At 45.5% G+C, this 15880-nt stretch overlaps 1 protein-coding gene across 7 annotated transcripts in view; it reads left to right on the forward strand.

The window, feature by feature from the left end:
• Positions 1-15793, forward strand: part of PLEKHA2 (pleckstrin homology domain containing A2) — a 57120-nt gene extending 41327 nt beyond the window's left edge. For all 7 annotated transcript variants that reach the window (XM_030833690.2, XM_030833671.3, XM_030833709.2 and 4 more), the window contains 3 exons: positions 3540-3603; positions 11376-11453; positions 11891-15793. In XM_030833690.2, coding sequence (XP_030689550.1) covers positions 3540-3603; positions 11376-11453; positions 11891-12253 — 505 coding nt within the window. In that variant the 3' untranslated portion in view covers positions 12254-15793. The remainder of the gene's footprint in view (positions 1-3539; positions 3604-11375; positions 11454-11890) is intronic.
• Positions 15794-15880: the final 87 nt, after the last annotated feature.

Consider the following 15880-nt stretch of genomic DNA (forward strand, 5'->3'; position numbering starts at 1 on the left):
AAAAAGAAAGGATATAGAACAAAGGAGAGGTGCTTCTCAGGTGTCAGCTGCTCATCTCACCGGAGGACTGGGCTCAGAGGTGGAGGGGGACTGTGCCCTTAGTCACTTGCTTTTCAGTGCATCTGCTCAGACCCCTGTTTATGCCATGCCTCTGCCCTGAACTTGTTATGCCTTTCTCCTCTCCTCATTTTGACAAAGTCCCTGATGTCTTCTTAATATGGGGATGAGTCACAGCAATGCTCTCGGGCAGGACGAGGAAGTATTTTTAATGTGTTCCTCTTTCAACTAGGAAATGGTCACCTTTCCAGTGCCACAGAGCGTAGGACGAGTTTGGGACCTGGGGCCTCTTCGAGTGCTCTCCCATATCCAACACCCATACAGGTGCCCCTGGAACCAAACTTTAGAGACTCAAGGGCATCCGGGCATCTAGCAGTCCTCATTTGGCCCTCAGTCTGCAGTCTGTAGGGGTACTATATGGAATCTCCGTCCCACGGACTGTGCATGCAGAGCCTGCGTCCCCAGGGAAGCTGTTAGCAGCAGGCTGACTGTTCTCACATGAAGGCATGGAAGGGTCTTGCATGAAAACGAGGTGTCTTGTGGCCCAAGGAAGCAGGCACTGTTGTGAGCCTTGCAAACGGCAGTTGCAGAGTGTGGAAGATTAGGGAAGTTCCCACCGACAAATTATCATGCGTGAAAGGTGCTACAGATGGAAGCTGCAGAAGTGTGGCCCCAGCGGTGACAGTGGGTGGAGGAGAGATGAGGCTTGCTCCTGACCCTGGAGGCCCGTGCAGGTTGATGGGTGTATTGGGGCAGCTTAGGAAACCCAGATAATGTTCGTCCCTAAGAGTGCTTTGCACTTTGCCTGAGCCAGAGTCAGACTGAACTCCGAGGAAAAGAATTGAGGGAGTTGAAGATCCTCGGGGACGGAAGTTGCCGAGGCCCTGCAGGTTCCAGGCCTGTGAGACTGGGGTCTCCCAAACCCAGTCACGGGGGTTAGGGCCTCTGAGTAGTCAGTTAATGTTTTGTTGACTTGAGTTGAATTGAAAGGCCACATGTAGCCTGAGAAGTAGATATGAAAAGGGTGGGGATTTCCTCCCTGTTTGCGTTTACCTCCCCTGTAGTAGATTACATGATTGTGCTGCATGTGCATGAATAGTTGAAAAGGTTAAACCATCTTATCCAGAAAGAAGAGCCATCTCCACTCGGATACTCAGAAAGTGATTATAATAGCTAATGAAATGCATTTCAAATGACCACTCTGTGACATTCATTGTACCAGGTGCCTCATATAACTTATGAGATGCCTTATATAACTTATAACTGATCTTTGCGGTAAGAAGCTTGGTAGAGGAGTGCTTCTGATTTCCATTTTACAGTTGGGGTAGAAAGGCTCACAAAGTTTTAAAAATATTCCTAAAGTACCTTTTCCCAGTGGAGTCAGGATTGGGCCCCAGGTCTGTCTGACCCCTGATTGCTGTCCCCGCCCATGTGGGGCTCTAGTCTCATGCTCCTCCTTTGCCCAGGTGCCCATGTCACTGGCAGCGCACCTGCCATTTCCTTCCAAGTCCTGATTCCTGAAGCCAGCCCTGCCTGTGATCAGTCCTTTCTTTCTTTTTCTTTCTTTCTTTCTTTTTTTTTTTTTTAATTTTTTGACCACACCACATGGCATGTAGGATCTTAGTTCCTCAACCAGGAATCAAACCCGGGCCCCCCTGCAGTGGAAGTGCAGAGGCTTAACCACTGGACCACCGGGGAAGTCCCCCTGTGATTAGTCCTTTCTTGGAATTATTCTAACTCTTGGCATATAACACGCAGTCTAACATCTGACTGTAAAGTTTTGCTCTTTTATGTTCTTTCATGGGGAAGGAATTAGATCTTTCATTCCTTACATGTTCCCCGTAGTGACTGGATGCACAGAGCAGGCATTTCACCCTGTAAATAATTTCGGGATGGGAGGTTTGTGGCTGAGCACCAGCTACCTCTCGCCTTCCTCCCGCCTTCCTCCTTGCGGAAGTAGGGTCCCTCTTCCAAACCTCACACCCAATTTGAAGCATCTTCCAGTGGTCTACTCTCTCCTTCCCTTTTTCCTCTTGAGCATCCAGTCCCCTTTTGAGAGCAGGGATTTAGGGAAGCTGATGCAGTTGCTGTGTGGGTGGAGAAAGGCTTTGGAAATAAGAGATTCAGGTCCCTTAGGAGAGGCACCTGGTAGTGGAGTAACTAAGAGCGTAGACTCTGGAGTTGGACCCAGTTTCAAATCCTGGCTCTGCCGGTTCCTTACTCCGGTGCCGTGGACAAGTCATGGAACCTCTCTGAGCCTGGGTTTCCCCATCCATAAAGTAGGGAAAGTCTTACTGCCTCATTGGATTGTTGGGAAGATTGGATGAAATAACACATTAAAAAACACAAAGAAGGGCTTCCCTGGTGGCGTAGTGGTTGAGAGTCCACCTGCCGATGCAGGGGACACGGGTTCGTGCCCCGGTCTGGGAAGATCCCACATGCCGTGGAGCGGCTAGGCCCCTGAGCCATGGCCGCTGAGCCTGCGCGTCCGGAGCCTGTGCTCCACAACGGGAGAGGCCACAACAGTGAGAGGCCCGCGTACCGCAAAAAAAACAAATAAACAAACAAAAAAATAACACAACAGATTGGTGGTTGTCAGAGGCGGAGGGTGGGTAGTGGCCGAAATGGGTGAAGGGGGTCGAAAGATACAAACCTCCAGTTATCAAATCAGTAAGTCCTGGGGATGCCATGTGCAGCACGGTGACTGTGGTTGATAGCACTGTATTCTATATTTGAAAGTTGCTAAGAGAGTAGAGCTTAAAAGCTACAATCTCATCACGAGAAATAAAATTTGAGTGTTACGTACGAGACAGTGATCATTTGCAGTGTATACAAATATCAAATCATGTTGTACACCTGAAATGAATATACTGTTTTTTGTCTTACAAATATACTGTTCTATGTCCATCTCTTAATAATATATATGTATATAAAATATATATTTAATGGAGCATAATGGACAGAACAGTGTGTGCTTGTGTATATATATAAAACCAATAAAATTTTCATCTACTTGACCCTCAGATAAAAACACTTGAAACAGTGCTTCTCACCAAGCACTTTTTATCAGTACATCTGAGCCACTGAAGAAACACACAGTTCTAGACAGTGTGGGGTGTGGTGCATGTGAGGCAAGAGGTTTTGGAGGCCAAGGAGCTTTGTCCTGTTAGAACTGGTGGTGGTGTGTACTGGGGAGGGGGATCCATGGGGATGGTTAAACCACTTGAGACCCTCCAGGAAGTGAAGCTGTAGGAAACCCTGTAATGCCTTCTGAGGCAGGGCAGCAGGAGGAATGGCCTGTGGATCCCCTTTTTAGGGTAGGGGGCACGGGTACCTGCCTCAGGGTGAATCAAGTCCTCAGTGGGTGACCAGCATGCCTGGTAACTTTCAGGGTGGGGGCATGGGTACCTGCCTCAGGGTGAATCAAGTCCTCAGTGGGTGACCAGCATGCCTGGTAACTTTCTATCTCTTTCTCTGTCTAGCGATCTGCTGATGAGGGACAACCTGTTTGAAATAATAACCAGCTCCAGGACCTTCTACGTGCAGGTAAAAAGCTCGCTGCCAGAAGACGCTGACGTTCCTTCTCTGTGGGTGGTGTGCTTGTAGGCCTGCCTTTCCCTTTGCTTTCTCTTTTATTTTGTTCGAAGTTTCTAGGTGGTAAATTTAGCCCCCGATAGTCAGTCCGACTCCCATTTTATTCTAAACAGGATGTTTGCCAAAAGCTTCCCAACCGTAAAATAATAAGAACGGGTTGAGCCGCTACACTGGGGAATGTGAGTTTGTACCAGCTGCTCGTAGCTGCTGGGCGCCAGCTCAGCAGAGAAAAGGGGAACTGGTCAGTGGTTTCACTTCTCCCTTGGAGGGTGTTTATAAGCCCCGTCTATGTGTGGACAGCACTGTGTGCGGAAGGACAAAAGCACAGAGGGCCCTGTGCGGGTACCAGGTGCACAGCCAGCTGCACAGAGAAAGCGATTGTTTGGACTCCGACGGTTCAGCTCTCAGAAGCATCTCCCCTCCACCCACAGCCTTGGAGTTCTCCCAACTCCTTCTCAAATCATAGGAGCTAGAAAGGCAGATTTCTAGCCTCTAGCCTGGCCTAGACTTTCAAGGCCAAGTCCTCGCTGCAGCCTGCCTAGCCGTCCACAGAGCGTGCCTTGATTCCTGCAGCCTCACGGTGATGGTGCCCGTCGAGCGCCAAGACTGCCATGGAGTGTGTTGGTTGAAATGTGGGGCTCCCCGACCAAAGCTTCTCAGGGTTCCCCGCGCGCTCCCCACTCAACACCTTCCCTTTCGTGAGGTCGACCCTCACCCATTTCGTGAGCAGCAGGTCCTTCTGAGCGGGTCCCCTTTCCTGAGCCCAGCAGACATGCTAGCAGCCTGAGGCATCTGTGTTCCATTCATTTAGACAAGCATCTGGGAAGAGCTGTGGAAAAGTGCTGCTGGGGCCCTAGAGCAGCCTCCACGGCCATTCAGGGACATGTTTGAGCTGTCGGTGCACCAAAAGAGTTTCCAGTTCTTGGACTAGACAGATGGGGCGTTGCCTCATCCTGGGGACCCCGCATTCAACAGAGCGGATCCTGAACCCGAGAGGGAGATAGTCAGGTAAACAGGCAGTTAGAACAGTGTGCAGAGGTGGGGAGGGCGTGTTGGAGAGATGAACGCAGGGGAGCTTTCGGGGCAGTGGAACTGTCCTGTGTGATACTGCAGTGGCAGATGTGTGAAATCGAATTTCACAGCACAGAGCATAAACCTTTAATATATGCAAATTTAAAAAATCATTTAGGAGGTCAGGTGATCCTAGCATGGCATGCAGAATATGACCAAAGAACCTAAATGTGTTACAAGTATGAAACAACCTCACTCGTGGGAGTGGGGGAATAAAACAACAAAAAACAAAACAAGAAAACTGTGAGAAGGGCTACCCTTAGAGTGAGTAGTCGTTGCCATGGGAACTCCCAAGAAGGGTACCTCCCCCAGTCTCAGGGAGTCAAGGGAGGTTTCCTGAAGGAAGATACACCGAAGCCAAACCCTTGGCGGAAGAGTGGCCCAGGCAGAGGGAACAGCAAACAACAGGGGTTAAAAAAGCTTGGAGATGAAAGGGGCACAGGTGCTGGGAAGCTGATATGGAGGGCCTGTGGCCTGTGGGCCTTGTTCAGGAGCTTGTATTTCATCCTGGGAGTTAGGGTCCTTGGAGGTTAAGCTAGGGGAGTGACCCAATCAGATCTGCCTCCTAAAAATCCCACTTGGGCAAGTGACCTAAGAGCCTTGTTTTCCTCATCTGTAAAGTGGAGATGAGAGCCCTCGGTCCTGGTCCTGTTGATGGGATGCTGGCGGTGAATGTCCTGTTTGGTGCAGTGTAGGGGACAGGTAAGAAAAGGGTTAGACAGGAGCCAGGGAGAGCAGTTGGAAGGCTGTTGTAATGGTTTCAGTGAGAGATAAAGGTAGCCTGAACTTGGATGGATGGAGAAAAGTGGAAACATTTGAAGCTATTGATAAGTCCTTTCCAGGACTTGAGAGTTGATTGGATGTGGGGTGAAGGGAGCGATTATGCTGGGGTTAAGAGTCTAGAACAGAGCCTTGGACTGGAGATAGTGATTTGGGAAACATGAACGTCAACCAAAAAAAAAAAAAAAGTTCAGAAGACACTGCATCCATCATTGGCACGAGTGTCTGCACATTGACCAGGACCTTATCATCATTTCTGTCCTACTTTGCCATCTGCTCCCACATTTCTAGGATACAAGAACACTCACATCCCCCTGAATAAATAAATGAGCAAATGGACAAATCTGTGTATAGCACCAAAACTCAGAATAGAAGGTTGGAGAAGAGTAGAGATTAAAACTCTTTAAGAATATGTATTTATTCATTTAAAAACAACAACTATAAACTCGTTTATGTTAATACAAGTAACATTTAATGAAAAATAACGCTTTCTAAAACAAAAAAGCAACAGGAGTAGCATTTTTTAAATATATTTTTGCAAATCTCTTTAATGGCTGGTTTATTAGAAGACAGCAGGATTCTCATATCTGCTTCTGCACTCAGTCTGTGGCCATATGTTGTTTTGATGGAAGAGTATGAAGAAAATCTGGCCCCGCAGAGACATGTATTTGGAATAAAGGGATATTTTAATAGCTCTTTCAGATAATTGTGGATCTTCTTTGATTCTATACCGAAACTTGACAAATCGTAGTTTCTTAATGTTTAGGTGCTGTGTGGAACCAGAAGCTGGTATCAATAAACTTTCATACTCTTACATTAAAATCCATTGGTCAGTTTTGCTCTCTGAATGGATCATATGTGGCAGGGCTGTATCTAAAGGTGGGATTGGTTCTTGGGGAGAGGTAGGGGTTATTAGCTTGTTGGAAAGGGAGGGCTGCAGAGGTTGGGAGTAAGATTGAGAAGGAGATGCCTAAAGCTTTTGGACAGCTGCAATGGAAGTAACCAGAGGTGCATATGGGAAGCCTTTTATTGATGGCCCGTTAGAACTCAGTGCTTGAAACCATTGCAAATGTTATGATACCGGTCTCATACCAGGTAATCAGAGCTCATCTGACTGCAGTGAAACCACAGACTGCAGTGACGCTTTTAATACCCTTCGTTCCTCTCACCTCAAAAAGTGCCCTCACGGACGGAAACCCTACTTTTCCTTTTGAACCAAGCACCAGAGACACGTACACACTTAAGCAGACCAGGAAGAGGGGAAGGTATAAGCTTGGCACTTCCCTTCTCGTTCTGTTGAGTTTCAAGGCTTTTTTTCTAGTCTCTTAGTAATTCACCACAGGGTGGGTGGATTTCAGCTCTGTGTTTTACTGGTTCATGGAGCTACCTGTGTGATGTGGTTTTAAGATAGTTTTGAGTGTTTGATGAAAGCTAAGCACAGGCTTTCCATAAAAGATAGGTATACACATACACTGTAATTTTTGCATATAATTTTTGAGGTTTCACTTAATTTCTGTTGCCAGTGGAGTCCAGTTCTTAAAACTACTAATAGAGATTTAAACTGTGATCTCAGTAATGTAATATCCTATTTCTTCTCGTGTGGGATCAGTATCTGCTTTTCTCTTTGAATAGTATATATATATATATATATATATATTTTTTTTTTTTTAATAAATTTATTTATTTTTGGCCGCGTTTGGTGTTCATTGCTGTGCATGGGCTTTCTCTAGTTGCGGCACGCGGGGGCCACTCTTCATTGCGGTGCGCGGGCTTCTCGTTGCGGTGGCTTCTCTTGTTGCGGAACGCGGTCTCTAGGCGTGCAGGCTTCAGTAGTTGTGGCACGTGGGCTCAGTAGTTGTGGCTCGAGGGCTCTGGAGAGCAGGCTTAGTAGTTGTGGTGCAGGGGCTTAGTTGCTCCGCCGCATGTGGGATCTTCCCAGACCGGGGCTCGAACCCGTGTCCCTTGCATTGGCAGGCGGATTCTTAACCACTGCGCCACCAGGGAAGCCCCTTGAATAATGTTTTAAACATTAGTGAACATTAAAATAATGTTTACTACTGTTTATTATCCTCATGGCTGGGTTCATTACCTAGGTTATCTGACAGAAAAATGTCCTTAAACGGAATTAGTGCATTAGGGAAGAAATGTAATTAGCAAACAATTTCCGTCTCAAATACTAAATGTTTTAAGAAAGAGATTTAATTGTTTTTCCCATCATATTAGCAAAGATTTTTTAAAAATTGTAATATTTAAAACAAAAAAAAAAGTAAAAAATAAAAGGGAATTCCCTGTCAGTCCAGTGGTTAGGACTCCACGCTTTCACTGCCGTGGGCCCAGGTTCCCTCCCTGGTTGGGGAACTAAGATCCTGCAAGCTCGCACTGTGGCCAAAAAATAAAAAAAAGTTTTTTAACTGTAATATTTAATTCTAACAAGGGTGCATGTAATATACATACATACATATATATGTTTAAATGAAATCTATATTATTGACTAGACATCACTCTGGCCATATATAAGAAGAGCCTTAAAAGCGTGGATACTCTGGGACTTTTCCCGGCGATCCAGTGGTTAAGACTCTGCACTTCCAGTGCAGGGGGCGTGGGTTCGATCCCAGGAACTAAGATCCCACATGCCATGTGCTGTGGGCCGCCCCCCCCCCGCCCCGCAAAAACATGCATACTCTTTAGCAACTTCCCTGGGAGCTGAAGAATCTTAAGTATGAAAAAAGCTTTATACACGAAGATGTGAATAGCAGTATTGTTTATATTAGAGAATTGGAAATGATCTGAACGAATTCTAGAGGATCTGGATTCTTGTGTTTGAGTTTCCAGCTGTTAAGTCAGGTGATTCCCAGTGTTCTCTGATTCAGGATTCCTTGCTAAGTGGAGCTGGGGTGAGCACACCTAGGTTGGTTGAGTGATTGCTCCTAGAGAAGGAGTGAGTGTTTGTTGACTATCTCAAAGGACAGTCAGATAGGTGGTCTGTGGCTTGTGGGTGGGGCGTTTTTTGCTCTGGTGATAAAAGGACTAAAAGTAGCTTAAAAAGCCCTGGAAACTGACTATTGGACTGTCATCATGGGGGTCTTGCAGTCTGGTTAATGGGAACGTTCCATCTCCTGTGTGATGCGGGAGACCTTTGTCTCTCCCTTAGCTCCCATCCCCATCTTTCCCTCTGTCTTCTCACATTTCCCCACCAAATCAACTTCTGTTCCCCTAGAAGGAAAATCTGTAAGAAATGCTATTCTGCTGATGGACAATTTAATTGCCACCATCTCATTCCAATTCAAAATAGCCTTTCTTCTCCCCCAAATACGTTATCTTATTATTATTACTTTTTTTACAGAAGTTGCCTTTAATTATCTTTTGCTCATATTATTTTAATTTACTTGACAATGACGATAATTTACATGCAGAGGCTCTTTCCATATAACGCACCCCCCAGAGTTGCAACTTGCTGTCTTCTACATTACTTTTTGTTTCCAGGGTCATCTCTATAATGTAATTGACTAGTGAAGTAATTAAGAATTTGAATATGACTTTCTACATAAATTAAGAAGCATGCTGGGGCTTCCCTGGTGGTGCAGTGGTTGAGGGTCTGCCTGCCAATGCAGGGGACGTGGGTTCGTGCCCCAGTCCGGGAGGATCCCGCATGCCGCAGAGCGGCTGGGCCCGTGGGCCATGGCCGCTGAGCCTGCGCGTCCGGAGCCTGTGCTCCACAGCAGGAGAGGCTGCAACAGTGAGAGGCCCGTGTACCGCAAAAAAAAAAAAAAAGCATGCTGTAATATTATTCTGCTTACAGTTGAAAACTTTTTTAATTAGCAAAGTATTCTTTTGAAACTGAGATTGGAAAATGCAATGTATAATTGGTCACTTTATCCAGAGAAAAGCAATACAACTAAGGTGAATTGAGATATAATACAGTTTTACTTTAAATTTCCTAGCTGTAGAAATAGACATTAGCATTTATGGATAATGTTATTTATAATAGAAATAATTATTAATATCTTTTCAAACAACCCAAGGAATCTGAGAGACTTCAAGAAATATAGACATGTGTACAGAAATCCTTAAGAAGGCTGAAAAGAATACAATAGAAAACAGGTAGGCAGTGAAGACCTGGTCACCCTCCTGTCTGTAAACCATTTTATGGGGCTGATAAACAAGCATATTAAGAAAAAGTATGTTACCTTCCTTGATCCCAACAATTTGATCCTTTAGGTAAGAATTATCCACAGTTTGAGTATGAAGAAAATGAAATTAAAAAGTTGTAGGGAGAAGGCAGCAAACATATTTATAATACTGGAATTTAAGGCTTCATCTGTGTCCCTCATATAATAATAACAACAACAACGATAATGACTAATATGAAGCCCTTTCTGTGTATTAGGCTCTTTCAAACTGCCTTACCTAAATGAGTTCATTTAATTTTTCCCAATAGTTCTACTTGTGGAACAGGTTAGCTAGCCCTGCTATCAGTAAAATACCTTCTGGAAGAATCTTGGAGACCGTGTCCTGGTTATCTTTTTAGACTAGGGATGGATTTCTCTTTCTGGGAAACCACCAGGTTGTCAGGTAACTGGGAAAAGAAAAGTCCAGGGAAGAGAGAGGGCAGGTGAATTTGCAGCTATGGTGCGTGAGAGGGGTCTTCTCCAGGGGCACCGTTGCTGCCTCTCTTTGGCCCAGCGTGCCAGGGTGTGAAACTGTTCCCCTTGTAAGTGTCCTGCACACACCTAACCAGGGAGGGTTGGTTTGGGGACAGGATGGGGTAAGCATGCAAATTTGAGGGTTTTAAAAAGACTGGTCAAGTATTACCTTGATATAATGCAAAGGGAAAGCATCATCCTAGGGATGGGGAGAGTGAGGGGTATATGTGGAGAATTTTGCAGGCCAGTGTGTGTGATGTTTGCATTCATGTATGCACGGGCATGCAAATGCACGCCGGTAATTTTGGGTGGCTCTATTGGGGAAGGTGCAGGGCGACAGAGAGAGGTTAACTAATAAAACGTTTCTGGAGGTCAAGGTTTCATTCAGTCTTGGTCCCATCTGTGTGCCTGGTACCTGATGTCACGTGTCACCCTGAGTAAGGCCTCAGTAAATGTTTGCCAGGTTCACTTGGATTCAGCTCCTGTAAAGCTGGAAAGCACTGAGAATTCCCAGGGCTCTACCTACTGTGGCTTGGCTTCTGATTTTCCTCTTTCTTCACAGAGCCGCTGCTGCCCCCTTCTGGGGTTGCTCGGTATTTCTGAGGGAGGAACTTTTTAAGGCCTCGGCTGTGCCCTCCCTGCATGTTGGTGAGCTTGGTGCTGCAAGTCTAGCAACTCTTGAGGCCTGGATGGGACTCAGGACAGACCCAGATCACTTGTGCTTTGAGAGAAGCCCTATTCCTGGAGAAACCACCTGTCTGGGAGGATTTGGTTTTAATGGGACTGGAGCTGAAAGTGGGATCATTTGTTGGGATAGCTGTGGTAGAAGGATGACTGCACTGGGTGTCAGAAGAACTGGAATCTAGACCAGCCCTAAACCTTGGGCTCTGGCTTTCTGGGCTTCATTTTCCTTTTCTGTAAAACAGGGGTGAGGCCAGGCCGATTGTGTTCCAGAGGGGGTGAGGGACTTCAGTAGGGATGGGCCTCTAAGCTCTCCCTCTGTCACGATCTCTGCCCCACTTTGAGCCCTTTTATTTATGGGGTGACAAATATGATTTTTCTGGGGAAAAAAATGTCCTCAGAAGTCCGAAAGCCACCGGCCTGGATGGTCTCTGAGATCCCTTCCAGCTCTAATGGTGTGATTTTACGAACTTAGAATTGAGTCACAGGCGTGAAAGCTGAAATCACAGCGCCAGACGTGTCTCTGTAAGTGTGGTGGGTGTTTTGCAGGCAGACAGTCCAGAAGACATGCACAGCTGGATTAAGGAGATCGGGGCAGCTGTCCAGGCCCTCAAGTGCCACCCCAGAGTAAGTCACTTCCTTCCTGTTCACAGTCACTGTCAAGCTCGTGAGGAGTTGTCCCGAGTGGGTGGGTTTTATTTGGTGATGTAGGGAAGCAGCCCGGTGCCCAGATGCAGTTGAAGCCCCGGGCTGTCTTGCTTGTTTTTCTCTTTTGACTGGTTTGGGTACAGATTTTTATTTTTTGTTTTTTTCAGTAGTTGGAGGAAGTGAGGTAGGGTTGGATAGAGAACCAGAGCTTCCGATGTGTCCTGCACATCTCCCTGCCAGGCAGACCTTGACACTTCTGGGGTGAATGCCGCTGGCCATATTTAATTTCTGTAGACGCGTGTCTCTGGGCCTGTGAGGGTGGTGATCCTGGAGGGGGTCCTCTTCCTGGGACCTTGGGATAAACATTGTCAGGAAAACGCTTACTTTCCTCTTTTTCCCGCCTTTTATTTTTGTAGGAAATGTCCTTTTCTCGATCCATTTCTCTGACCCGCTCTGGAAGCTCCAGGCTCTCAGGGGGGCCCAACTCTGTCTTGTGCAGAGGGCGGCCGCCTCTGGAGGAGAGAAGGGCCCTCTGCAAAGCCCCCTCCGTGGCTTCCTCCTGGCAGCCCTGGACACCTGTCCCCCAGGCTGGGGAAAAGCTGCTGCCCACTGAAGAGACTCCTGAGGACTCTTTCTTCATGCCTCGACTTGGGGAGAGCAGTACTTCTGGGGTGCTGCCCAGCTCCCGGATAAGGCACAGATCGGAGCCCCAGCACCCCAAGGAGAAGCCATTTGTGTTCAACCTCGATGATGAAAACATACGGACCTCTGATGTGTGATGAGGCGCAGTGCCCAGGAGGGAAGGGGAGGACTCAGATGTCCAAGGGGCCGTGACTCAGTTTCTCCACCTGCTGGAGGACAGTCGGAGGCCTTCCTGGCACTCACATCCCTGTGGAGCTCTCTTGGGGGAGGGGAGCATCCAGCTGTTTTTTTTTTTTTTTTAAAATCAATGCAGTGTTTTTAATTCGGGAAAGTCACCAGGTTAGACCTGTAGGCTTGCTCAGTGGAGAGCAGGGTGCCTCTTACCTTGACTCTTCCATGGTCCACCTGGTGAGCGGAGGTTGGAAATCCAATTTCATCCCTAACCAAGTTTTTGTTCCTTGTCCTTGTCTTATTAGTTTCTTCCCTTTGTTTTCAGGCCAGGTGCAGAACCTTGAGGCCAGTCATCTGGTTTTATCCTATTGCTGTTCATTGGCTGAAGTTTGACTGTGAAGTAGGAGGGTGGGAACTCACCCAACTGAAACTGGGGGAAGCAGTGGGGGACACCCAGGCTCCAGCTTGGCCGGGATACATTCTGAGGGGAGGTGTTAAAATCTGGGCGCTGGTCGTGGGGGGGCCCTGAATGTCGACCAGGGCAGATTCCCCCAACCTCCAGGGGACCTCCATAGGGGAAGAAATAGGGACTTCTTGTAAGGAATGGGAGAATGCACTCCCTACCCCAGTGCATCAGCCAGTTTCGGGAATTACTCTGTTCTCTTTGAGATGTTCTTTCACCCCAAATACTGTCGCTGTGAGAGACAGACCTGCCCACCCTGTTGCTGTGTCAGGCCCTTAGGATAGGTTTATCAGTGTTCAGTGCTGAGAACAGAACAGACATTGCCCTTGATACGGCGTTACTTGGAATGTGTGGAGGGTTGATGAGTGTATGATAATTCACTTGTGTGATACATCACATCTGTATTTTAGAGTTTGAGAGTTGCTTTAAAGCAGGTGCTGGGAAGAGATGGTGTTGAGTTCATCCAGCTAAAAATTTTTGATCCATGTTTTCCAGACAGAAGAAAAGGTCTCTTTTCGCAAAGACAGATGATCTTGGGTTCTTGCCTCTCAGCTCTTCTTTCGTGGGCCGACAGTAGTCTGATTTGAAGTGCTGTATATTGTATACCTTGGCAGGTTTGCTTTCTTTCTGTTCTTTGTGTTGCCCTTTGGGTGATGCCTCGTGTCTGTACTTGCATGATGAAATCTTGTCGTCTGACGAGGTCCTACGTTCATAACAGTGAGGAGATAACAAAGATCATCTTGAGAGATATTTATATCTTTAATAAAATAGAAACTGTGCAGAGAAACATTGATTTACAGCCTATGCATTGCTGGTTAGAGATTTCCCAGGTAGAAGAGCATAGATTGTATTTCCCATCCCGTATTTTAGGATGTACCTTCTTCCATTTGACAAGAGATCCTATTTCCAGGGTCCCTGGGAGAAATTATCTGTCCAGCTTATGTGGTGAACTGCTACCAAGGTTCCCTAAAGGGAGGGAGCTTAACTCAGTTCTATCTAGAACTCTTTATCAGCTAGATCAGTTAATTTTGTCTTTAAATTAAGAATTAACGAGTAGAGGAGGAGACTGTGATCAGAAAATCCTTAGTGGCTTGAGGGAAATCTTCTGTTTGTTTCGGGCAGTGTAGTTTCCTTGAAGACTGTGTCAGGTTGAGAACTTTTCTTGACCGTACTTCTTTGGAGATAACTTTCACTTAAATTGTTTGCCCTAGTGGTCCTGACATAAAAAAGGAAATCTACTCTAGATTTCTCTCTCTCTCTCTTTTTCCCCTCTTTTCTGCAGCCTCCTGTATACTTTTGTCCTTAGAAATCCCTGGTTTGGAGATTATTTATTTATGAGCGATCAAGGTGATAACATACTTCAAGTAGCCTGGTTTCAAGAAGCCATTACGAATTCTTAAAGTTCTTTGTCTCAGGTTTCATCTTCAGATTTTCCTCAAGAAAATTCTTTGGCTAGGTGAAAGAAAGTGCACAGAGATATGGAACTAACAAAGATAAATTAGGACCTTTTGAGATCTCTGTAAACATTCCCTGACTCATGGAAAGGTGTCATCTCCTGGTGTTTAACTTGTGAAAATCTACCCATTTCTTCCTCTTTTAAATCAACTCTCTGCTCGATTACTACTGCTAAATTAATTGGCCATTATGGTAAGCTGATCTGTTTCTTATTCAGTAAGGTTTATTTTGAGAATGTATTAAATTAAACATACTTATAAATCCAGATTATATTATCATAATAGAGGGGAAACAAGGATTCTAGTTGGCAGATACTTGGGAATTCCAAGTTAGAGTGTTGTTAATGTAGTTCCAACACCAGATAAATATAATTATCTTCAATGAAGCTTAGAGGCATTCTCATTGCCAAATCTTATTTCAGAATTCCTTTCGTGTTCATATTTCTTAGCTTCTGCTTAATTTCACATCACACCTTTTAATGTCACTACACATGTGAGCCAAAGATGGTGCATATACGACCAAAGCATTTGGTTTCAAATGTGAAAAATGGAACCAAATGGAAAAAACAAGGAGGGGATGCAATATCGATTAGTAGTTAAGTGCATAGGCTCTGGAATAAATCTGTTTGTTTTTTTTAAAAACAGGAACCAAAAAAGGTACTGCATTTTTTTGTGTGTGTGGAATAAAAACGTTCTCTGAGTTGTGCTGTCTTCATAAGACTTTTGACATGGTCTTGACCCACTGTGTGTAACAGCTTCAGGTGTCTCCCCATAGGTGAACTATTATTGTCCACTGTTCTTGAAAGTTAAGGAATTGCTTGCTCAGGGTCAGCTGATGGCTGGTGAACGTAGTTTGGCCTTTTGCATTCTGTGAGATGACAGTTCGTACTAAGGTGTCCATCAGGTAAAGCGATCTCAGGTGAAAATTGCAGAGTTACACATCTGTTTCTGAATAGAATGCTGAGCTCCCATGAGAAAGAGTCCAACTTCATAGTTCACTTGAAGCAGAAGGTGGTTTGTTGTTTTATTTTTTTCCCCTGAATGTCACTGTGCTCTGATATGGTCTGAAAGGATCCAATAAATAAGTGGCAGATTCAGTAGTTGGGCAGTGGGATTTGATATGTTTGTTTTCACTGTTAACCAGATAAATAGGCATAAGGAAGTAGCAGAGTTTTGGAAACTGAGTTTCCCAAATCAGCTTTGTTTATAAAGTTTGAACATGTCAGAAACGGACAGACTTATTACATCTTTTCTACCAATGTCACTTTTTTCCCTTGGTCCCTTCTTCTCTCTGTTACTGCCTGCAGTAGTGAATTACAGTCACTCATGCTTGGTAGAGTTTCAATAAAGAGATTATTTGGCCCAAAAACATATTGTTTGACCCCTTCCCCCGCTGCTCCCCAAGATGTAGCATGATTCTGTGTTTTGAACCAGTATGTTTCAGCTGTGAAATGCACTTGTAGGCTGAGCTGAGTGCATGGAAACTCTTACGCTTCTCATTTTAAGCGATCTCCTACTTGGTATGTAGCAAAAAATAATTTTCTAAAACTGTTTTGTCGCTTGTTTTGTAATAAAAACCATGTGAAATACTGAAGTAGGTTGTGTGTTTTCCTAACTCTGATCGTCTGTCCGTGGGTGGGTGAGTTGTCAGTCTGCCCCCGTTCTTGGTGTTCTGA

This window comes from Globicephala melas, chromosome 21, assembly GCF_963455315.2.
Source record: "Globicephala melas chromosome 21, mGloMel1.2, whole genome shotgun sequence".
Lineage (NCBI taxonomy): Eukaryota > Metazoa > Chordata > Mammalia > Artiodactyla > Delphinidae > Globicephala > Globicephala melas.